At 35.4% G+C, this 25,201-nt stretch overlaps 1 protein-coding gene across 3 annotated transcripts in view; it reads right to left on the reverse strand.

The window, feature by feature from the left end:
• UGGT2 (UDP-glucose glycoprotein glucosyltransferase 2) overlaps positions 1-25,201 on the reverse strand; it is a 186,003-nt gene that overhangs the window by 134,227 nt on the left and 26,575 nt on the right. For all 3 annotated transcript variants that reach the window (XM_002918641.4, XM_034665381.1, XM_034665382.1), the window contains 5 exons: positions 24,627-24,739; positions 13,912-14,086; positions 8,232-8,328; positions 5,401-5,473; positions 3,206-3,306 (listed from right to left, as the gene is read on the reverse strand). In XM_002918641.4, the coding sequence (XP_002918687.2) occupies positions 3,206-3,306; positions 5,401-5,473; positions 8,232-8,328; positions 13,912-14,086; positions 24,627-24,739 (559 nt within the window). The remainder of the gene's footprint in view (positions 1-3,205; positions 3,307-5,400; positions 5,474-8,231; positions 8,329-13,911; positions 14,087-24,626; positions 24,740-25,201) is intronic.

The raw sequence follows: 25,201 nt of genomic DNA on the forward strand, positions 1-25,201 counted from the left end.
TTTAGGTGAGAAAACTCAGTCATTACTTACCTGACTGAATGGTGTAACAACATAAAAGAGGAAAGTGTATGATCAAAGATTTTGCCTGACAGTATTTGGCTACACAACATTATATTCAAAAAGGCACAATCCTGGGCAGAAGAATTAGGCTTTACGACGACATAGATCTGCTCATTTTAGGTAACCCTGATTTGTGCTTTATCAGATTTGTGAACTTAGTCTCATTATGTTATGTGTCCATTTCTTAATTTCCTCATCTGGAAAAGTGGGATATCTCACTCATAGGAGTTTTTTAAAAAGTAACGAGGATAATGTATATAAATAGCCTAACACCTTGCCAGACACGATGTTGGCTAATTTTTTTTTTTTTTAAAGATTTTATTTATTTATTTGACAGAGATAGAGACAGCCAGCGAGAGAGGGAACACAAGCAGGGGGAGTGGGAGAGGAAGAAGCAGGCTCACAGCAGAGGAGCCTGATGTGGGGCTCGATCCCATAACGCCGGGATCACGCCCTGAGCCGAAGGCAGACGCTTAACCGCTGTGCCACCCAGGCGCCCCGGCTAATTTTTTATCATCGTCCATCACCATTGTGATGACCACGGACAACTACCTTTTACTCAGGCTTGAGAACACAACTAGTCTTTTAAAATGTTTTATAACATGAATGTAATTCTTCTTTACACGACCAATTTTCTGTGTACAAGTTATTTTAAAGCCCCTGAAAATTCACTTATGAAATCAAACAGAGTATAAATAACCAAATGAATATAATATTATCAGATTCTATTAACATTTTTTGCTCTGTTCTAAACTGTTCCATACCTAATGATTCATAAGTAACTATTTAAGTCCTACAATTTGGCTATTTAACTGTTTCGCCACTTGGATATTTCAAAAGCAGCATGTTTAATGATAACTCTGTGATATTTCTGCCCCATCTTTGCCCAAATCTGGTCCTTTTTAGTCTTCTCAGCAAACACCACTGTTCACGTGGCTGGGCATACCGCAACCTAGTCAAGTTCTTGGTATCTCTTTCTCCTTAGTGTATCCATATCCAACCTTTCACAACGATCTCTGTATTCTCTCTAAATAACCCATCCCCAAATTTATTCTAACCCCTCCTCAGACCTCAGTGCAGTCACCACTTCTTGGCAAAGACTTCCCTTTCTCTCCCTACCCCTCACCCTTACTGGTTCGGATCTTCCTGGCATATACCCTTCTTAATCCTATTGACCTTTGCTTTAAAGCAATTACAATTATAATTTTTATACTGGTTTTTAAAATTTTTTATGTTTATCTAATATCCTTTGAAGATACGTAGTGTCCATTTTAGCTCAGTTTACCTTCAGAATCTAGTGTTTTCCAAAATGTTAGTTGGAGCCCATTAGTTAGTAGTGAAATCAGATGACTATTTCATTTTCTAATGAAATAGGGTAGAAAAAAAGTTTGTCAGAGTGAATAAAATGTAGTAAACATACATAATGTATGCGGACGCTGTTTTTATTTTTTTAGTCTTGAGCATTTCTATGCATCCTTACATCATACACTTGTATATGGGTCATGATGTAAAATAGGTTTCCTATTGTAGCTCTCAGCCAAAATTATAAAACCATGGATGTATGGACATGGCTGACATGTAGTAGATATACAATAAATATTTGGTAAATCAATAAAAAAGGAAAAAGGGTATTGCTTTCTTTCTCTGTCTTGGAAATCTATTTTGTTTAGCTTCTGTAATGTGCTCTTCCATTTCTCCTCAGTCCGCATGTCTTGTTCATGGGCTCTACTTCCCCCACGTGGATGCGCCCCGCAATGCCCGCCCTCGTGTACTGATTGGTCACTCTACACGACCAGTTAGCTCCCTCTCCTTTTTAAGCCTTTATGCTAAGATGCTCAGCTCCTTCAATCTTCTCCTTTTAGCTTACAGACTTTATGTTCACCCGACTCTTGGACCCTGTCAACTGAATATGTCACAGTCATATGTCACAGGATTAAGCAATCCTTTTAACATCAGTCTCATTTTTGAACTCCATCTTCAACCCCGAAACATACTGACATGTTTTATATTCTCTCTATTCAGGCGCAAAGCTGGAAATCTTCAAGCCATCTTTGACTCCTTTCATCTCCTCAATATTTGCTCAATCCAGGCTTCCTTTCTATGCTGTCTACCAGAGTCACAGCGCAATCTCTTACCACAGCATTTCAAAGATGTCTTAACCAGAGTTCCTGTTTCTGGTCCATTCAAATCTGTCTTACACAGTTATCAGCCAGATCCATTAAAACCAAGGTGACTGGGCATGTCCTCTGTTTATAAACCTTCAAATGCGCCCCATCACCTACAATTATCGTCTGCAATTGTATTTTCTAAATTATGGGTTCCCTGGAGCACATTTTGAAGAAGAACGTAGAATTGTGCTTGCGTACAACAGTTGGAGAAACTGGGGAGAAGTGGGCAGTGACTGTTAGTGGGCACGTTACTTTCTTTTCAGGGTGATGAAAATACTCTAAAATCGACTGTGGTGACAGTTAAAAAACTCAGAAAATATGTTAAAACCCATCAAATGGTACATTTTAAAGGAGTGAACTGTATAGCATGTCCGTTATCTCAATAAGCTGTTAATAAAAAGTTGATGGGAGATGTGATAGGAGTTATGGATTACACAGCAAAATAATGTCCCCATGAATGACTAAAAATTATAAGTAATAAAAAAAGAAAACTACAAATTGAAAAGGACTTACAGTTCAAACTAAATTCTGGTCACAAGACATCTGCTTACAGGAGGTCAGCACAGAGGCTGTTCTAAGCTAACAGTGAAATATGCAAAGGTCTATCAAGTTCAAAATTTTAAACAGAAGAAAATTAGTAATCTTTAGTTCTGATTTCCTGACGAACTAGTCAGGATTTTTAATCAATGTTATAGACTCCTTGAAATGTGATTTAATACTTGAGATGAACCTACAAATCAGTGTATACTTTAAAAATGATTAATCAAACTACACTTCATATAATTTTTTACTCTTATAAACATAAAAATATGATTTGCTTGATGGATAGCCTTTTAATTAAATATCAATTTCCAAAAAAAATCACATCAGTAATTATTATCTATGAAATAATTTATATCGTGTTATATATAAGCTTATTTAAGAGAACAGAGATCCATTACCAAAATGCTATGTTAAAGTTGACCAAAATACTATACCTTGTAGTTCCCAGACTTTCAAAGGCATCATTTCTTTGTTACTCTCAATCAAGTATTTTTGGAATGCTGTCAGATTATCTCTAAGATCTGAATACCTTTCTCTGCAGTAGAATATGAAGTAATGTTAATTATCATCACCTACTACAAATTATACAAGCAGTGTATTTTTGAAATTAACCCTTTCAAATAATTAGACACAAACTAACTGTTCACCAAGATAATACACTGTGATGCAGCTATGTCTGCAGAACTCAATGAGAGCTGTGTATGTGGACTTCTTTCAATATACAAAACAAAACAAACCAAAACCTAGAGAGATAGACTCTCTCGATTAACATGTTAACATTACCTAAAAGAGAACCAAGGGTGAGGGCAGAATTATTAGCTTTTATGTTCTATACTTTCTACATTTAATAAATTACAAGTACTGCTTTTATAATTTAAAACAAAACCATTTTATAAGGAAAATATCAATGTTTCCTACATAATCCTAGAGTTTATTTCTGAAAAGTTGCATCTTTGAAACTTTAAAAAATCTTCAATAAGATCATTTTGCCTGATGTCAAACACATCTAGGTATCTTTTTTGAGCGTGCCAAATAATAATGTAGTAGGAATGACATTTTACTACACATAGCATCTCAACTGAAGCTTCTTTCTTCTCACTCTCATGAAATCAAGACATGGTACCATTTCAGATTTAAACAGGATTCTCTTTTAAAAAAACTTTACCCCAACACAACTTGCAAAACACATACTTCCAGCAGTAAAAAGATCTTAAAAAGTGAAATAAAAAATATACAGAATATACACAGAAATGCATTAATCTTATAATTAGCAATAAACATAGCGTTGATATCAAGCAATTTTATTACGTGGAGCCATGTTTTAAAAATGAATCAAGACTGACTACAATTATTCTTACAGTGAAGTGAAAAAGCACTAGAATTTCTCCCAAAAGGAAGTTCACTACTAATTAAATTAACCCCTTTCTCAATATTTTAAATCACAGAACATTAAGTTTATAAGAGCTATTATTGTTTTTCCAATTTAATCATAATCTTAACAATTTTCACTGCTGAAATTATTTATGTAACTCAGACAAAAATTCATTATTTGCATAATATCTCAAAGCAAAAGGTTTTGCCGCAATCAATTGAGTAACTGTGTAAGAACTAATTTTGAGTACTTCCTCTTTTAAAAAACTAATATCCCCAGGGCTCCGAAGGCTTTTTGCAGGATGTGCAATTTATTCCAATAAAAAGTTATGTTTAAAAAAGAATTTAAAAAAAAAGAATAAGACTGTGGATTCCAAGATGTTGAGACAGCCGACAATGGGAAAAAATGTATTGTTATCTACTAAATAAATACCTGACTTAGAATAAATCTGTTTTATGCATTAACTTCTTAAGGCCACTAGTACACCACTGGGCCAATATACTTTAGAAATAGAACTCCATCATCTGTATAAATTAGCATCATCTCCAAATATGTTCCCTGGTCTGTAACAATATCTACTGCCCAGGAGAACTGACCTTAGTGTCCTTTATAAATACTTAGAATACCAGGCAAAAATTAAAGCTATTAATAAAAACTGTCCTTTAATTAATTATGCCTTTGTAATGAAACCACAAAAACTTTCCCTTCCTGTAAATAAGGGAAAGCACATAGAAAACGACAACAATCCCCATTCACAGGTATTCAGAGAGCACTCACCATCCTATTCTTGGTCTTCAGTCAGTGATGCAGGAAAAAAAGGGGGGCACAACTTTAATTTTTGAATGGTTACTTATACATGTATATGAAATTAAAACCAGATGTTAAAAGGTTTTTAATATGGCAATCCACACACAGAAATTTAAGAAAATATTTTTTCTTCTTTTGAGGCACAAAAATTTTTATTTCATGCTTATGATCCAATACTAGCCATGATTTTTCTAACTCAATTTGTAAAAGATTCTATAATGTCTTGTTTTGTGACAAAGATAATTTTAATCATTTCCAATTCTTATTTTTCTATTCATACTTATCATACTGTGAAATTCATGATTATTTTTCCACTGTGCTTTGCATTAGCCATGTATTACTTCCGTAATAAATAAAACCAATTACAGGCATATTTTAGAACATGAAACATACACCAGCACAGCATACGGAGTTCCTTTAAGAACAAACTCCACTTCAATTCAGACTCACTTTAGTTTCTGGAAGAGAAATCCCTGAACTTCATTTGTCTCCATCTCATCTTCCACAGTAGTATTGGTCACTGCTGTTTTGGAAACAAAAACAAAATTAAAACATTTTCAGACTGGGAAAGGCACAGGTCATCAACAGCTAGAAGACCGCAAACTTCAATTCCTTTTGCTTTCCCTTATTCTTTCTTCACAGACCAGCTCACTGATACATGGGCACGCACACACTTGTATTTCTGAGTGTGCTCTCTTTTTAAACAGGTTTGGGTTATTAAATATTAACGAATGCTTTACAGATTATTTCACAGTCAAGTTCTATTTTATAACCGGAATCATAAACCAAAGTGGTTGCAACAAATCCTTTAGCTCTTAAGCCAGACAGGAGCTCCAAGCCCTAATAAATACAGGCATGCTTGCCTATTTCCAATGCCTTTAAAGACAATCAAGAAATCTTCAGAAGGATAACAAAACTCATGGCCTCAAAGAGTAAGGATGTAACATGTTACAATCATTTCTCTTCCCCTTCCCTCGTCCTCTACTCACCAAACAATTATAACATACAGGGTGGTAAACGGTGTATGTGCAGGGTACTTGGGATCACAAGAACTCGTCACCTCTTACATTATGGGGCTGCTCTCGGAGTATGCCCGAGCCCCTCCAGTACACTCCTCCCCTCTCTCCTGAAGGCCCGCATCCCCAGGACTACAGCTAAAAGCCCCAGGTGCTCTGATCCAGTCTTTCTTCTCCCTTTCATTTATTCATGAGGCAAACATTTACTGGCTGCCTGCTATAATGTCTGTTTCCTGCCAGATACACATCAGGAGGAGAGACAGAAAAGACACAAACTCCACTAGGTAGAAAGGAGAGAGAGACAAATAGACAATTTTAATTCAATGTGTAAAACTTTTATGAAAGAAAGCACAGAATATATAGGATATAGATAGAGAAAACCACCCTTGACAGAGCACAAAGACAGGCAGCCATCTCAGAGGTACTGACCAATAGATAGGAGTTTTAAAAGATGAGTAGGCCTTTGATGAAAGAAAAGTGGGACAAAGGAGGAAGGTTTCAGGCAGAGGGAACAGCATATGCTAAGGGATAAAAGTACTCTATAGAGGTCATGAAGGCTTAGCATGGAGCCAAACATGGAGGCATCCAGACAACAGAAAATTATTCTGTATGGTAGTTTAGTGTTGCAGAACCAGAGGGTACAAATGAGAGGCTGAGGGAGAGTGATAAGGAGGAAAGAGACTGGAGGATGAAAAGCTTTCTGTGCAATGCTACAGTACTAGAATTTATGAGGGAGATTATGGGGAGCCTCTGAGGGATTTTAACCAGTGGAATCACAAAGTCAGATTTTCATCATAAGGCATTCAACCCAAAAGCATGGTGAAGAATATTGATTCATCTATTTTGGGGGTAGGGAGGACTTGGGGCAACAGAAGGCCAAAGATCAGAGAGAAAGCCAGTTAGAAGTCTGATGTATACAGAGGAGAAAAAACAGAACTGAATTAAAGGAGTGGCGACTAGAATGGAGAAAACATCTATTTCACACATATGGTTAGGGGGTGATGACAGAATTTAGTGTGTAATGTATAATACAGAGCATTCATGTGATCACTTGACTTTTAAAAATTTTATCTGCTTTTTAAAGAAAATTTCACAAGCCCAAGGATAGCTAGAAAATGTCTTATATTACTATTATGACCATTAAATAACTAAATTACAAAACATCGTAAAGCTACATATAAGCTATATAAAAATATAAAAATCTGAATATTACCATTTGCACTATACTTTTCCAGCAACTCTAATTGACAGGACTTAACAGTAATACAGATCTTTATTTGAAGCATATTCAGGAGGGGTGGCCAGAGCTAGGTCTGTGATCAGAGCAGGGCCTCCAGGACCAGATCCCGAATAGATGAAATTGAAACAGAAGCCACATCTCAGAGCATATAAAAGAATGAATTAAAAACTCTTAACCAGAGGCGCCTGGGTGGCTCAGCTGGTTGGGCATTTGACTCTTGATTTAAGCTCAGGTCATGATCTAGAGATCCCGGGATCAAACCCCATGTGGTGCTCCCTGCTTGGCTTGGAGTCTGCTTGAGATGCTCTCCCTCTCCCTCTGCTTGTGCACGCATGCTCTCTCTCGAATAAATCTTAAAAAAAAACTAAAAACCTCTTAACCAAGAATCTGGTATAAATAAATTTTGGATGAACCAGGTTAAAGATTTTCATAAGAATCTGAAAACTGCTTTAGCTTCTTCAGGTCTCCAGAGTCCATTACCTAGAGCGTGCAGTTGAGTGCACAACCACAGATTCGGGTTTGTAGATCACAGGTCAAGAGCAGCAGCAGCACCCTCACTTCATTATAAATAAATACATGAGACGAAGCTGCCCAAGACTGTGTGTTGCCAATGATTTCAGACTGACTGAGACACTGGCCCCTTAGAACCCCCCTACCCCCACCCCCATCTCCAGGCTGGGCTGGCTGGCCACATCCGACTGTCACTACAGCCACTACCAGCCTCACATACGGCCTCAGCCTGCCTTGCATAGGTTACCACTTTTAATATGTTGCTGAAAATGGTTAGGAAGCCACCACATAAAGCAAAACAAGATGCTTTTTCCAATTTTCAAAGAAGTTTTTGAGAGCACAATATTAAGTAAATTTCTTTCAGATTACAATGAAATTCTAAACTAAGGAGAAACAGGTTTACCCCATCTCTAGCTTCAAATTAACATGTGTAAGACTATAGTCATTAAATATTTTTTAAAAAGTATATAAGCCTCCAAATTTTTATTTTACTCAAGTACAGAGAATAAACTTACTTTTAACTTGGGTATCATCCAAAGCTTTGTATTCTGTACTTTTAATCGCTAGCTCCACACCGTAGCCAGATAGGTACATTTTCTGTGAGACTGGTTTCTGTTCCAACACATTTAGATTAAAAAAAAAAGAAAATATTAAGTCAAACATCTTTTAAATTCAGTATGTTTGTGTATAAGGACATTAGGGTAAATTACTAATATATTTTTTAAAAGATTTTATTTTTTTGAGAAAGAGAGAAAATAGGGGGAGGGGGCAGATAATCAGGCTCCCCACTGAGCAGGGAGCCCCACGTGAGGCTCGATCCCAGGACCCTGGGATCATGACCTGAGTCGAAGGCAGATGCTTAACCAACTGAGCCATCCAGGCACTCCTACTAACCTTGATTTTTTAAAATCACTGTGAAATAATATTATTTGGGGGATATTTATACTCTCTCTAGATAGCATATCAAGGACCCAGAATTTGGTTGATTACCACTTCTTTACTTTCTAAAAACCCTGTCATGGCTCTAATGTTTTAATTACTTTTTTACAGAGAAAAAATATCTGACCTTTTTCTGTTATACTATGCTAACTTCCTCATTTCTCCTATAAGTTAATTAACAGAGGCTCCAATACAATCAAGTTTCAATAAACTGTACTCCTTTCAGTGAACTACACAGGATTTGCTAAACCAGCAAATGCTATTCATTTGCTAGTTATCTAGATGTAGGACAACTAGAGTGTTGCCAAAAGCGATACTGAAGAGTAGAAGCAAAAGGCACCAAAAAAACGCAGTGTCTTGGACAACCTGTTTACATTTTTTTTCATGTTTCTCAATGATTAAAATATACCAAATGCCACAAATCAGTATCTTACTCTTGCAAAAAGGGGCAAAAACTGCCTAAATTGGAGTTGTCCGAAGTACTGATGATCGGACTTTTAATACCCAATTTTCCCGTTTCTGTAAAGGGCAAATACAAAACGTACTTCTAGAGACTACCCCATCAAGGAAGAGAACTCACATTTTTTCAAAAGGTAAGCAACTTCGATGAATATACATATTATTTTTAGAAGATGTCTAAGGTTATTTCTAGCTTCCAGATGGAAATTCCTATCAATTATGCTATAATTATCATCATTTGGCACATTCTTTCATGGCTTAGGAAACTAGTTCAACCTAGTACCCAGCAAACTCCCTTGAACATGTGCATCTCTGCTTACTCAAGTTTGCAAGAGGGCAGCTTTGCAATCCTACACGTGATAGAGGAAGAGGTAGAGATCAGAGGGAAGGAGAACCTCAAGATTTTTTTTTCTTTTTATTCTCTTCTTTCCTAACTCCCCCTCCCTAATCTTAAAAATAAATATATGACCAGAGTGACTATTCCTGGGCTGTTCTATTTCCAGATAAGATGATATAAGAATTAGTTTCAGATATGCAGAGAAATATTTAATACTGCCACCCATATGAAAATGTAATTTGCTAATTTCTCAGGCACAGGCTATAATGAAAGATAGCACAAGGGAACTGAGTTACTTATAATTATGGTCATCTGAAAAAGCTGAAAATATTTTAAAGAGTTTTCAATTTCATACAGCTCAATTTAAAAATATACTTGACTATCCACCAAAAAGACAATCAGCTGGTAGACAAGTAAATCAAAGCTCCAGGTCTACATATTTTGTTATAGTTCATAAAAGAAATGCAATTTCACATAACCAATTTCCATTATCAATTCTGAAATATTATTAGCTCCTCGGGAATAAAGATAAATGTTTATTAAATTCATATTTACTGTCTCCATTTGAAAATGTATTAATATAAAACGTGAACTGTAGCCTAATAAGTTTGGATTTGCAAACCAAAATGCTGATAGACTTAAATCAACTGGTGAGAATAATCTTTCTTCATTTTTCTATTTCTTCTCTCCCCATAAAAAGGCAACTGTTCCAAAGGCAGCATAAATAAGTCCATTTTATTAGAATTACATGTTGACTAAATTTAAAATAGAACTATTTTGAATGTACAATATGTCCTTCATTAAAAAGAAGGCTATAATCTGATGTAACAAAGTGTCCAGACAGTTGGCTAGTTTGATTTCAATAGTATACTTGTCACATTCTCCAAAATATAACTCGGGACACTGATTCTCGACAGATGAACATACCCCCCTGTAGGGCACATTAGAATCACCTGGGGGACATTTTTTAAAAAATAAACAATAATTTGATCTCCCACTTCCATTCCTACTCTGATATAATTGACAATGTATTAGGTTAAGGTGTATGACATGATTTGATAGAGACAATATGAAATGATTACCACAGTAGTTTAGTTAACATCCATACCTCAGTATTTTTTCTTAAGTATTTTTAAGATCTATTCTCTTAGCAACTTGCAAATATGCAACACGGTATTAAGTATAGTCGTCCCAGAACTTATAACTAAAAGTCTGTACTTTCCAACCACCTTCACCCAACATCACCACCTCTCATAACTGCCAACCTATTCTGTTTCTAGGAGTTTGGGTTTTTTTTTTTTTAGGTTCCACATGTAAGTGACATCATTACAGTATTTGTCTTTCTCTGATTTATTTCAATTAACATGATGCTCCAAGGGTCCATCCATGTTGTCACAAATGGTAGAATTTCTTACTTTTTTAAGGATGAATATTATTCCACTGTATACATTTACCACAATTTCTTTATCCATTCAGCCACTGCTGAACACAGGGGCTGTTCCCATGTCTTACATTATGGTAGGCAATGCTGCAATGAACATGGGAGCACAGGTATCTTTTCAAGTGAGTGTTTTGTTTACTTTGGATATATACTCAGAAGCAGAAATATAGGATCATATATGGTGGTTCTTTTCCAAAATTTTTGAGGAAACTCCATACTGTTTTCCACAGTGGCTATACCAATTTGTACTCTCATCAACAGTGCAAAAGTATTCCCTTTCCTCCACATCCTCTCACGCTTGTCTTTTTGATAACAGTAATTCTAACAAGTGGAGGTGGTACCTCATTGTGCTTTTTTTTTTTTTTTAAGATTTTATTTATTTGACGGAGAGACAGCCAGCCAGCAAGAGAGGGAACACAAGCAGGGGGAGCAGGAGAGGAAGAAGCAGGCTCCCAGGGGAGGAGCCTGATGTGGGGCTCAATCCCAGAATGCCAGGATCACGCCCTGAGCCGAAAGCAGACGCTTAACCGCTGTGCCACAAAGGTGCCCCTCATTGTGGTTTCTATTGAAATTTCCCGGTTAGTGATGTTGAATGCCTTTTCTTGTACATGCTGGCCATTTGTACGTCTCCTTTGGAAAAATATCGATTCAAGTCCTTTGCCCATTTTTTTCATCAGATTGATTTTTTTTTGCTATTGAGTTGTATGAGGTCCTTATATATTTCGGACATTAACCCCTTATCAGATACATGATTTACAAATATTTTCTCCCATTCCATACATTGCCTTCGCTTTTGTTAATGGCTTCCTTTGCTGTGCAGAGGCTTTTTAGTTTGTATTGTCCTACTTTTTCTTTTAATTTTATTGCACTTTATTTTTGCTTTTGTTGCCTTTGCTTTTGGTGTCAAATCCAAAAAAATCACTGCCAAGACCATTGTCAAGGGGCTTTTTCCTTAGGTTTTCTTCTAGGAGTTTCATGGTTTCATAGTTTATGTTTAAATCTTTAATTCAAGTTAATTTTTAGAGTGTTGTAAGATAGGGGGCTAGAGCCATTCTTTTGCATGTGGTTATCCAGTTTTTCCAGCACCACTTAATGGAGTAAGCTTGGCTCCCTTGTTGAATATTAGTTGACCTTATATGCATGGGTTTATTTCTTGGCTTTCTATTCTGTTCCATGGATCTATATATTTTGCCAATACCACACTGTTTTAATACTACAGCTTTGTAATATAGTTTGAAATCAGAAAGCATTATGCCTCCAGTTTTGTTCTTCTTTGTCAAGATTGCTTTAGATTTTAAAGCTACTGCAATTAAAAATATATTTGTGTAGAACAGACATCTATATTATTGGAACAGAATAGAGTCTAAAAATATACATGCCTATATGAAAACTTGGTATATGATGGCTTAGAATAAAGACTTAACTGTTCAATAAATTATGTGGGGACCAGTAATTTTCCAAATGGAAAAACTAGAATTGTATCTCTACCCTGCAGCATATTCAAATACATTCCAGATGGATTGAAGACCAAAACATAAAAAATTTTAATTATCATAAGAAAATACTGGAGAATGTCCTTATGACGTCGTGAAAAGAACCGTTAAAGAAAAGTTGGATAAATTTGACTACATCATAATTATTACTTGCACTGAACCAAAGATGTCATAAATAATTTGTTTTAATACCAGAAGACCAGAAATACTGTAGAAGATGTTTATAAAGTATGGACAAAAAGATTAGTATTCAGAACATATTTTTTAAAAGTCTGCAGATAAGAAAGAGAGAAAACCAAATAATCCAATATAAAAATAGGTAAAGAATATGGGTAGGCAATTAACAAGTATATCTGTGATGCTTTTATTATTTTAAACATTAATATGCAAATCACTAATATTTCAATATGAAACACTCTTTCCATATTGGGAACATAGTGGTAAATTAAGCAAAGTCCTTCTCTAATGGTCATTCTAGTACATTTGTGTGAGTTTGGTTGCATGGGGTTGGGGGAATGGTGTGGAGGTATGAAAGAAATAAAACTTGAGATACAGCAATGGGTGCTATACAGTCATTAAACCAGAATACTATGACAGGAGTGTGACTGCAATGAGAAGTGGGAAGAGCGGGAACACAAAATATTTGACCAGAAACTTGAATAAAACAGTAGTCACCTGTCTAAAGAAGGAGTTAACAGCGTTCCTATGCCATGCTTCACACTTTGAACTAGTATATACTATGAGTGTATCAATTAAATTAGATTTCCTCATCGTAATACATTTTCATTAAAAATAATTTTATTATGGGGCGCCTGGGTGGCTCAGTCAGTTAAGTGTCTGCCTTCCGCTCAGGTCATGATCTCAGGTCCTGGGATCGAACCCCACATTAGGCTCCTTGTTCAGTGGGGAGCCTGCTTCTCCCTCTCCTCTCCGCTCGTGCTCTCTCTTGCTATCTCTCTCTCAAATAAATAAATAAAATCTTTTAAAAATAAGAGTAACAATAATTGTATTTAAAGTGGTGCCTGGGTGGCTCAGTTGTTAAGCATCCAAATCTCGATTTTGGTTCAGGTCATGACCTCAGGGTCATGGGGTCGGGCTCTGTGCTGAGCATGGAGTCTGCTTAAGAGTCTCCTTCTTCCTCTCCCTTTACTTACCCCTTCTCCCCTGTGCTCACTCTCTCTCCCCCCACCAAAAAACAAAAAAAAAGCAAAAAAAAAAGCAACTATATTTATGAATCCTAGCAAATATTATGCACGTTATGGTTTTGTTTTTTCTCCAAGTTTTAAATCTGTTTCAGATTTAAGAAGAAAGGAATCTGAAGAGAAAGGAATATCAACAAGATACAGAATCCCCATATATTTTTTCACATAAAATTCACATTTGATAGGTATGTTAATTTAAAAAAATCTTTAACTGTTCAGGTGGAAATTATGTAAAACCTAGTAAGGAAATTATCAAACGTAATTTTTATAGACAAAAATTTTTGTAAGACAAAAATTTTATCTTTATCTTAGATAAAACTGTACCTGAATATAATGCCGAAGAACATACAGAATTTCCCCATTTCGAGCTTTTTCAGACAGAACTTTGTGAAATTTACCAAATCCTCTGGTACCAATTTCAGCATAGAGTATAGTCACTGGTAAGTTCTCTTTGTCTGTCGGAAATATATGATCTCCTGTAAACAGATAAGGTCTGGCCCTAAAATGGAAACAGAGCATAAATATTTATTTATTTATTTATAAAGATTTTAAGTAATCTCTACACAAAACGTGGGGCTCAAACTCACAACTCCGAGATCAACAGTTGCATGCTCTACTGACTGAGCCAGCTGGGCACCCCAAAACACAATCTTTTAAAAGAACTGAAAGAGAATATTGAAAACACATCATGACCTTTTATAATTTCTGCTTATCAAACAACTTACAGGAAAAAAAATACACATATATACGCACACACATATATACCCATAATACACCCATGTATATATACACATACATGTACATATGTATACACACACACACACACACATATATCTATATATGTGATTACAGAAAAAGGCTTTAAACTTCCTGTGGTGAATTTTCATCCTGTGTACAGGTTAACATAGTGATTTCNTACACATATATACGCACACACATATATACCCATACATACACCCATGTATATATACACATACATGTACATACGTATACACACACACACACACATATATCTATATATATGATTACAGAAAAAGGCTTTAAACTTCCTGTGGTGAATTTTCATCCTGTGTACAGGTTAACATAGTGATTTCTGTGGGAAAATTTAAAAATGTAAAGACAATACACCTACAAAATAACTTTCCTTATACACAAAACAATACAACAAACATATAAGACAGAATGTAATGCTGAAAATTTTATAGCTATATATGTGAGAAAGAATCCACATTTAGTACATGAAATCTGAGGGAATCAATAGAAAGTGACTTCTACTCAAGACAAAAAGGAAATCTGGTTAACCCAAAATTGAATATTACGATATTTTTCATGAACAAAGCTTACTATCTATAAATAACATATAACGGCATTATATTTTTCAAAGAAAAATTTTCCTTTTCTTCAATTAGAAGGTTTAATTTTTCATAGCTCGCATTTCCTGAAAATGGGTTCTAAATATTTAAAAAACAAAAGCACTATATCATACAAAGATTATCAGTACTTAATATGAATGACAACTCATGAAATCCTCAAGGATAATCAAAGAAACAGAAAAGTCCTATGATCTGGGCCTATGATAGACTTTGATCCCTTCTTATTTGCCAGGCACTGTGCTACATTCTTTATACTTATTAGCATATTCTATTTTCCCAACAATTCCTTTAGATAGTTACTATCATTTACTTAAACTTTTAAGGTTCCTGAGGCTCAGACAAGTTAAATATCCAGGACAAGATCAAACAAAGCCAGGATTTCTACTCCTGTCTATGGAATCCTAAACCCACATCTTTTAACAATTTACACAGGTGGAAAGAAAAATGAGATAATGAAGTTAATAATAAAGGTGTTGAGAAATAACTTTTATATAATGAATTCAGATCTCTACAGCCTTTTAGTCATTTACTGTCTTTAAATAACAAATATGAAAAAAAGGAGAGAGGGACAGGGACATGAATAACAACACTACAGCGTACTCACGAAAAGACTGTGGGGTTTGAAAGTAGGCAGAATTGGATTCAAGTTTAATTACTTACTTGCTATGTGATGATTCTGAACCAGTGATTTGATCTCTCTTGGGTCTATTTCTTTATCTGTTCAAGAGGAGGAATTCTCACTACCTCCTAGGAGTGTCCTAAAGATTTACCAAAATGACTTGCCAACAGTTGAGCAGAGCATAAAGCACATGCTCGATGCTCAAGAATCATTCTTCTCTCATTCTTGCAAACCTCCACTTATTTAAACTATTGATCAACCGTACCATCAAGGAAAAAAGGAATCAAATGTTGGACGGTATACCACTACTAATGATCAAAGTAGGGGGTATTTATCCATGTAACTGTAAATATATATACCTTATTTCTAAAAGGATATATAAGAACTTGATAGCACTGGTTGACTCTGGGGAAAAGTTCTAGAAGTCTGGAGTGAAAAGGAATTCTATAATTTGCTTTATGTATGCATTGTATTTTTCTAATTTTTAATGTTTAAACTTAATACATTGGGAATATGTCCCTTTGGTATAAATTAACATAAAATTCATCAAAAAATAAAAAGGGACAAATTCTGCCCTCAGATGAACATACTGAATTGTTAGGTCACTTTCTATAGATTCCCTCAGGTTTCATATACTAGATGTGGTTAGGATTCTTTTTTACTTATTGATATAACTATAAAATTTTACAGCACGTATATATTACAGTCTATCTTATGTTTATTAAATTGGTTTGTGTGTAATTTCCTTTGTAGGCATTTTTTCTTTACATTTTTTAATTCTCCCACAGTAGTTAATTTAACTTGCACCAAGTAAGAAAATTATCAAGATCAAAATTTAAAATGAAAATGTTATCTTTTTATCAAGAAATGATTTTAAATATGAAAAATTCAAAATAATATTCTATTATTAAAGCTAAATAAAAATTGATAAAATGGTTTGGTGATAACCACTATCTGTTATTTTACAGAGAAACATTTCTTAGAATATTCATGATAAACTTACAGATTTTCTAAACTATGGTAAATAACATAACTAACTTTTCAGTTTTCTGATATGGCTGGAAAATTGTACATGTATAAACTATACCTTCTAATAGAGAAATTCAAATTTCTATTTTAATTACAGAACAAAGTTTACCTATGAAAATAACTTTTACATTTAAAAACTGGCTAAATTACTATTTTTCCAGGTTACTGACTTACTTTAAATCAAAACCACTCAAGTGCTCAATACCTCTTACTAACAGAATAATGAAAACTTCCACTAATTACTTGGCTTCCAATGTGCCATATTTCTGGACATTAACATGGAGTACTGTGTTTATGTCAGGTTTATAAGATTGCATGAGTTCCAGCACCTTTACAGTGACTTATGGTTTGGCTGTCATGGTATGTATGCACTCACCCATCTTATTTTAATAAATTTCTTTTGAAGTTTTACACATTCATCCACTTTCATTAATTTTTTTTTTTTTAAAGATTTTGAGAGAGAAAGGGAGCATGAACAGGGAGGGCAATGGCAGCAGACACAGAGGGTTAAGCAGACTCCCCACTGAGCAGGGAGCCCCACCTGGGGCTCAACCCCAGAACCCTGGGATCATAACCTGAGCCAAAGGCAGATGCTTAGCTGACTGAGCCACCCAGGTGCCCCATCATCCACTTTCATTCTTAACATTTAATGTAAGATATGCTTTTTAAAATATTACTGTCAATGCTTGGATATTTGAAACATGAAACAAAATTTTATCAGCCCCAAGTAAGAGCTGAGTTCATGATTAATCTCTTCAACAGGTGAAGAGACAAGAATGTGCAAAACAAGAGAAACAGAATTAGTTGCCATTCTTCATATCAATAAACACAAAAAGAATGCTAAAATCATACTTCATTGAAAAAGTAAAAAGGAATCAAACTAGATGCAATTATTAAAACATTTCATTAATTTTAATTGATATCTTGGAACTCAAATGGCACTAAGTCAAATGGATTATCATTAAAAATACTGATTTTTATCAAATCAGTACTATATTAGTGCATTTCATAATTTATACAAGGTATCTTACATTTTAATATTGTCTGAAAGAAAATGTTTTCAAATAATTTATTATTGTTAGTAATTGGAAAGGCTGCTAATAAAACAGTGCTAGTAGATAAATCTTTAGGTCGAAAATAAAAGGAAAAATTAGAAGAAAGGGAAGAGATTTTCCAGAGACAAAGGTCTCCTGAGTGTAGATCTCCACCTCCCCCACCCAAATTCATGCATAAATATGCAGACTGGCACAACCTCATCTTAATAATGCAAACTCGCGTCCTTCTGTGCCCAGAGCAGCCTTGGGTTAGGCCACATGAAGACGGAGGCTGCAGTTACCAGGTGTGAGTTTGACAATTTTGGAACTGGAGTGACATGTGTCACTTTCAGGTTTTATGTTTGTATTTGGGGAAAGCAGGTACAGAATGTTTCCACTGGGGACAGGGCTTGCTTTTTTGGCCCGTTTGTTGTCCCCAGGGAATATCTGCAGTGACAGCAAAGATCAGGTGGGTATAAACTCCCTTGCACAGCTTTTAAGGGCTAGCAGACTGACGTCAGACTACATCCCATCTGTCTGACATAGGACATACTAGTCCCCTGGGACTTATTCACAGTCAGTTGAATCTGGGACCCTGTAGGCATGGTTTGAGGCTAATCTTGCAGACGGATCTCATCCTGCTGCTCGGAGTCCTGTTGTAGCCTTAATTAAACGCTTTTGAAAACAACAGAATGGCTGGTGAGTAGCACAGTCACAAAAATTTGAGTACAGTCAAGAATTGTCAGGCCCGGGATGGATTGTTGGGAGAGGCATTCTGCCATAGCCGTTGACGGTCTTTCTGGGTACGTCAAGACTATGACAGGCCATTCCTCAGGGTTTGCAGCAAGAGACTTGGAGATGTGTGTTACGGTCTCCCTCGGGGACAAAGAGCAGGCTGCTGAGTGCTTGTTAGAAGTCATATGTTCCCCAAGCTCATGTCCTTCAGCTGTGATGCATTCCCAACTGCTGTGTAGTGTTCCTGCGGCCCGTTTCCACCCCTGGGGAATGTGGAGCTACAGGAATTGGCGCAAGCAGGCTCTCGCTCACGCTGCTTCTGACCCAAGAGCCTCCAGTCTTCTGTCAGAATCCGGGAAACAGGCAAAGGCAAGCTTATTAGCTTGGAGGTAGGGCAGAATCAATTCCCCAGCCCGAGAGAAGCTATGTATAGCATTTAGGTGAATACAGTTTCTTTTTTGTGAACCTTAGGCACATAATCCTTGGTTTATAATCTATTAATATTTGTCCATAGTGGGTTTTTTTTAAGCAAATAACTTATGTATTTGCATATATATTTACAGTAACAAATATTTTAATTTTTTCCTTGTTCTTAAATTTTCTTCAGTTTTCATTTTCTTTCATGTTTTCCAGGTTAGATTTTTAGTCTTTCTTTAAAGAAATGACTGATTAAAACAACAAACATGTTATTTTCTTCTTCTTTTGGTTGAGCTGAACCTTTTTTTTTTTAAATCATAACACATTTAGGGCATTGAAGTTGCTTTTCTTTTCTGTGTGGTATTCTCACCACCCCAATTTCAAAAAAAACATTCCTTAATAGTTTTATTTCCTTGTTGGGGGCAGGAGGAGCAAGTCATACGTATTTAGGATGACGAGGATTACTGTCACTTTCTCCCAAATACATAATCATATGTATTTACATATATAATATCTGCCAAGTTTTAGGGCAGATCCAGAGCACAGACCTTTGAACGGGAGGTAGAGAAGAGATAAATCATTCTACCTTTTTTTGGCTAGAAAGCTGTTGTGTCTCAAGTAGTAAGGTATTATGTTTGAGTGGTAAGCAGCTTGACTTCACTCAGACTAAAAGAATGGGCCTAACACTGTGAGCATTTACAGAAATACTCAGACTGGCAGATGGGCAACCGCAATTTATTTTCACAGCGTACAGCCCCAAAGAGTGGTGCCTTTACTCTGCCAGTTGGTGGTCTTCCACGTGGCAGACCAGACGGGTAGGCCACAGGCAACAGCCCAAGAGTCAGTATAAATGTACCAAGTTTCACCAAGGGTTCAGAGACTAGTCAGGGATAGGAGTACTGCCTTGAATTCTGCTCACTGAACGCAGTGACCCCCTCTGCTTTTGATGGACACAGCTGTGGCTGGACTGGACAGTAACAGCCCCCTAAAGATACCACCAGCTTTAACCTAGCTGAACACACCAGCAACGTAGCCCAGGCATTAAGGGAAACCACTGGACTGAGGGCCCCACTGAGCCAGAAACTTTACTGATTGGAACAGGACACGTGATTTGTCCCAAAGGGTAGCTACCACTTTTCCATGTAAATCTAAGATCACACTAAGTCAAAACAACTACGCACTTGAATATATCATTTTCACTTGACCAGAGAGACTTGTTGGGTCCCTCCATCTCGTTAATCATTGAATCCTATTTGACCTGTGCCCAAATGTAAAACATTAGGTGCTAGAGTCACAAGGCTTCCCTGGGTTAGGCCTTCAGTTTCAATAAGAGCGTAAGAGCCCCTAAGAGCTGCTTTTGAAAAAGGAGTATACTTGGTGACCGAGTCAGGCAGGTGGCGCTGTTGTACTCGAAACTGCTTCTGGGTATTCAGCCGCCACTCAAACTGTAACTAAAGTTGGGATTTCAGCTCAACTTTCTCCTCCTGAGATTCTATGTTGTTCACCTGGGAACAGACGGTACATATGGCAGTCTCCCTCGAGACTTTGCGAGCATTCACAGTAGACAGACACAGTATTAGTGCCAAACGTAATTCAGTCATGGAAGCCAAAATAATAAAACTTCATCGAATTGGTCTAGAGATCATTTTAAACCCTTGTCCATNCAGCTCAACTTTCTCCTCCTGAGATTCTATGTTGTTCACCTGGGAACAGATGGTACATGTGGCAGTCTCCCTCGAGACTTTGCGAGCATTCACAGTAGACAGACACAGTATTAGTGCCAAACGTAATTCAGTCATGGAAGCCAAAATAATAAAACTTCATCGAATTGGTCTAGAGATCATTTTAAACCCTTGTCCATTGTGAACACCTTCCAAACCCCATCAATTGAGTTTGGGTGCCTCTTCCTATAGGAACATAGGAATATACATCAAGAAGCTGGGACAGGGGCTACAGCAAGTTATCAGAAAACCGCTATCACCCAGCCAGGAGCAAAGAGTACAAAATGGCAGGGGGAAAGAGAGAAGAGCAGTAGGGAAAAATTTTAAGTGTTGAGTTTTTGTTTTCCACTAACCATGTGGCCCTCGTCCTTCCTTTTCCGGAAAGCCATGTGTCTGTCAACATCTCCCCCTGGTTTCTAAAACTGTCAAGAACTGTAAAAGATCTAAGGTTTGACTTTACCCAACCTACAAAACATTTTTCATTCCTTGGTGGGGACAGGGGGGGCAAAATATGGACCTAAATGGATACCACACAAATAGTGGGTGTATGTTGTAAATGAGGGACACTATCCTTGGGGGAACCACTGCTTTACAGCAAGCAGTAAACATGCCTGCTCTTTTTTCCAAAGGGAAAATCACCTCATTCCTCCAGGTTGCCTGCTACAAACACAACTCTGAGAAATGGTTCGGGTAAAGAGCAGTCAGGGTCTTCCACTCTCTATTCATCAGACCAAGAACATACAAGGCTCACAGGGCCCACTGCAGATGGCCTCTCCCAAAAGCTTGAAGTTAACCTCTTTTTAATCTTAATTTTATATTTAATACTTAAATATTCGATATTTAAGAAAATTATAAAGTCAGGCATCAAAAATTAATACTTTCAAAAGTTACCAAAATTATGTTTTAAAAATGCACTGGAAAAGAAAAAAAAATGCACAAGGGCTGACAATTTCACAGTCTATTAAAGCTACAAAGGGGAAAAAAAAAAGCTATAAAGGAATTGAAGATCTTGCCATTTGTGACAACATGGATGGACCAAGGGGGTGTCATGTTAAGTAAAATAAGACAGAGAAAGGCAAGTATGATTTCACTTATATGTGGGATCTAAAAAACAAAACAAATGAATAAACAGAAAAAACAGAAACTGAAATACAGACAACAAACTGGTGGTTCCCAGAGTAGAGTGGGAGGGTGGGCAAAATAGGCGAAAGGGATTAAGGAGGTACCAACTTCTAGTTATAAAATAAGTCACAGAGATTAAAAAGTACAGCATAAGGAATAAAGCCAATAATACTGTAATAATGTTGTATGGTGACAGAGGATAAACACACTATCATGGTGAGCACTGTAAAAAGTACAGAATTGTTGAATTACTATGTCGTGCACTTGAAGCGAGTATAACATTGTTTATCAACTATACTTAATAAAACAAAAATTCAATGCAGACACCCCTAAAACATAGCAGGGGGTACTTTTCATAGAATCTTGATGGATCTAAAACACATAAAAGTATTAAAACACCTGGATCAAACTCCTGAGAATAAATTGGTATATTAAAGAATTGATAATTTCTATAATATATATTTCTATGACATATATATGTGCAAGAACAGTATTTACAGAAATAACATGGTTGCCTAATTCACTGTATGAAGCTAAAATGACTTTTAAAAACATGGCAATTATAATTTAAATAGCTAATCTCATCTATTAAAATAGAAGCATGAGTCTTAAAACATAAGCAATCTTAAGAGAAATTAAGATACCCCACATCATTAACAAATGCAAAGATGGTACCATATTTTAATATATAGTATAATACACAGTATGTCCAATGAGAAAAACTATGTATTCACCGCAATAAAATAATTGATANTAGAAATAACATGGTTGCCTAATTCACTGTATGAAGCTAAAATGACTTTTAAAAACATGGCAATTATAATTTAAATAGCTAATCTCATTAAAATAGAAGCATGAGTCTTAAAACATAAGCAATCTTAAGAGAAATTAAGATACCCCACATCATTAACAAATGCAAAGATGGTACCATATTTTAATATATAGTATAATACACAGTATGTCCAATGAGAAAAACTATGTATTCACCGCAATAAAATAATTGATAAGTTATTTCTGATTTCAAAGACCTAAAATTACAAAGCTAACATTTTAAAAGGTATGAAAAAAGAAAAGAAGGTATGAACAGAAGACATACCATGTCATCTGTTGAAAGATTCATTATAATACAGATTTAAATTGTTCTTAAATTAACCAACAGATTTAATGTAATTCTAATTAAAATCNTTCTTAAATTAACCAACAGATTTAATGTAATTCTAATTAAAATCCTACCAAGGCTTTTAAAAAAGGGAATTTGGCAGGAGAAAAAGGACTCTAATGTTAATTTGAAAGCACCAATAACCACAAAAAGCAAAAAAAAAAAAAAAAATTGGAGGAAATAAGTAGCAATGAAATTGTACTGTGAGATATCAGAATATCTTATAAAACAATAAATACTAAAACAGCATGGCACTGCCACAAGAAATAGTTAATGTACAGGACAGCTATGAAATTGAGCATAACATAAATATCATAAATATAATGAATATATAATCGACTAGTCACCTGAAGGGGAAAAAGATCTGACTGGATCCTTACCTTTGATAACAGTAATTTACATGGATTAAAAGTTTAAAGTAAAATGAAAGGAAAAACTTTAGGAAAGCTACTGGAAAATAATAGTTAAAATCTCTCAGGTTTGGAAAAAAGTATAAAAACACACACGAAAGAAAATTTGGCCTACATAAAATTAAAGAGGCTTCTGTATATTAAAATTAATATAAAATGCAAGAAAATATTTTAAAAGGTTTACAACAAAAAAAAAGTACTAATATTAATTACTAAACATATATTACTATTTAATATATAAAGAACTCTTTCAAAATTAGAGAAGCTTTAACACTTTTTAAAGTATAAATAAATCAGACAGTAAAACATATTGGTACTAATAAAGTAATGATTTCCTTCTGATTACCCACATCCATTTGTATTAAGTACCTGGAAGAAGTAAAAATGTTTTTAATAATACATTATAACAAAGCAACTCTATACTCTGTATTACTGTTTGTATTAATTTTCTTATTGCCAAGTTATTCATTCAGTTTATATTTAAAGAGATAAAGTCCAAATAAAACCAGCTTTGCGTGTTTATTTGAAAAAACAACCTATGATTATATAAGACATATTTAATGTATTTTATGGTATTTGGTATAATTTATATTCTAAAATCAAAATTTAATGAGACAAAATATTGAAAATACTCATACATTTTAGAAAAGGACTTGAACTACCAGCTCAGATTCAGTTTTTCAATACAGAGTACATTCCTTAATAAGCAATATTTTCATTATTAAAAATTTTTATTCTAAGAAATTTCTATTTCAACCCTCATCTCTTTTTTTAATGAAAAAAATTTTTTTATTTTTATTTTTTTTTAAATTTTATTATATTATGTTAATCACCATACAGTACATCCCCAGATTCCGATGTAAAGTTTGATGCTTCATTAGTTGCGTATAACACCCAGTGCACCATGCAATACGTGCCCTCCTTACTACCCATCACCAGTCTATCCCATTCCCCCACCCCCTCCCCTCTGAAGTCTTCAGTTTGTTTCTCATAGTCCATAGTCTCTCATGTTTCATTCCCCCTTCTGATTACCCCCCTTTTCTTTATCCCTTTCTTCCCCTACCGATCATCCTAGTTCTTATGTTCCATAGATGAGAGAAATCATATGATAATTGTCTTTCTCTGCTTGACTTATTTCACTTAGCATTATCTCCTCCAGTGCCGTCCATGTTGCAGCAAATGTTGAGAATTCGTTCTTTCTGATAGCTGAGTAATATTCCATTGTATATATGGACCACAGCTTCTTAATCCAGTCATCTGTTGAAGGGCATCTCGGCTCCTTCCATGATTTGGCTATTGTGGACAATGCAGCTATGAACATTGGGGTGCATATGGCCCTTCTCTTTACTACGTCTGTATCTTTGTCAACCCTCATCTCTTTATAAACCACGTCTTTCACTATAGGCTATCATAAACTTACCTTGAAGTAGCCTTCTTCAGCAGCTTTTTAAGCGCATTAATTTTACAGGTGTGTTTTCTGTGGATAACCACAAATGCATCACAGCCATCTGGCGGGGGCTCATCAGCTGCAATCTAAGATTTCAAAGATTATATTTAGCTATAGTAGTTGATAATTACAATATGATCTTTAAAACTCATATTCCTTTGATTAAAATAACTCATCAACTACTATTAAGTTATTGCTCTAATTAAAATAAAAAATATCTAGGCAGGCAGAATCAAATATTTTAACAAAATCAACTTTATAGTAGGAACATGCTTCCAAGTCACTGAAAAATACCATCAAAAAAATGCCAAATTAAAATTTTCATTACAGTTAATTTCAATAATCATTTGTCCTCATAATTTCCTTATTCCAAATAACTACAAAATTATATAATGTATTCTATTATAATCAATTAACAATGATAATACAATCAATGACAGGCTATGGAAGCAGATATTATTAAGTCTATAAATTTTTTTCTCCCCAAAGACTTTATTATTTGTCAGAGAGAGAGCGCAAGAGAGCATGTGCACAAGCAGGCTCCCCGC

Source organism: Ailuropoda melanoleuca, chromosome 7 (assembly GCF_002007445.2).
Source record: "Ailuropoda melanoleuca isolate Jingjing chromosome 7, ASM200744v2, whole genome shotgun sequence".
NCBI classification, from domain to species: domain Eukaryota; kingdom Metazoa; phylum Chordata; class Mammalia; order Carnivora; family Ursidae; genus Ailuropoda; species Ailuropoda melanoleuca.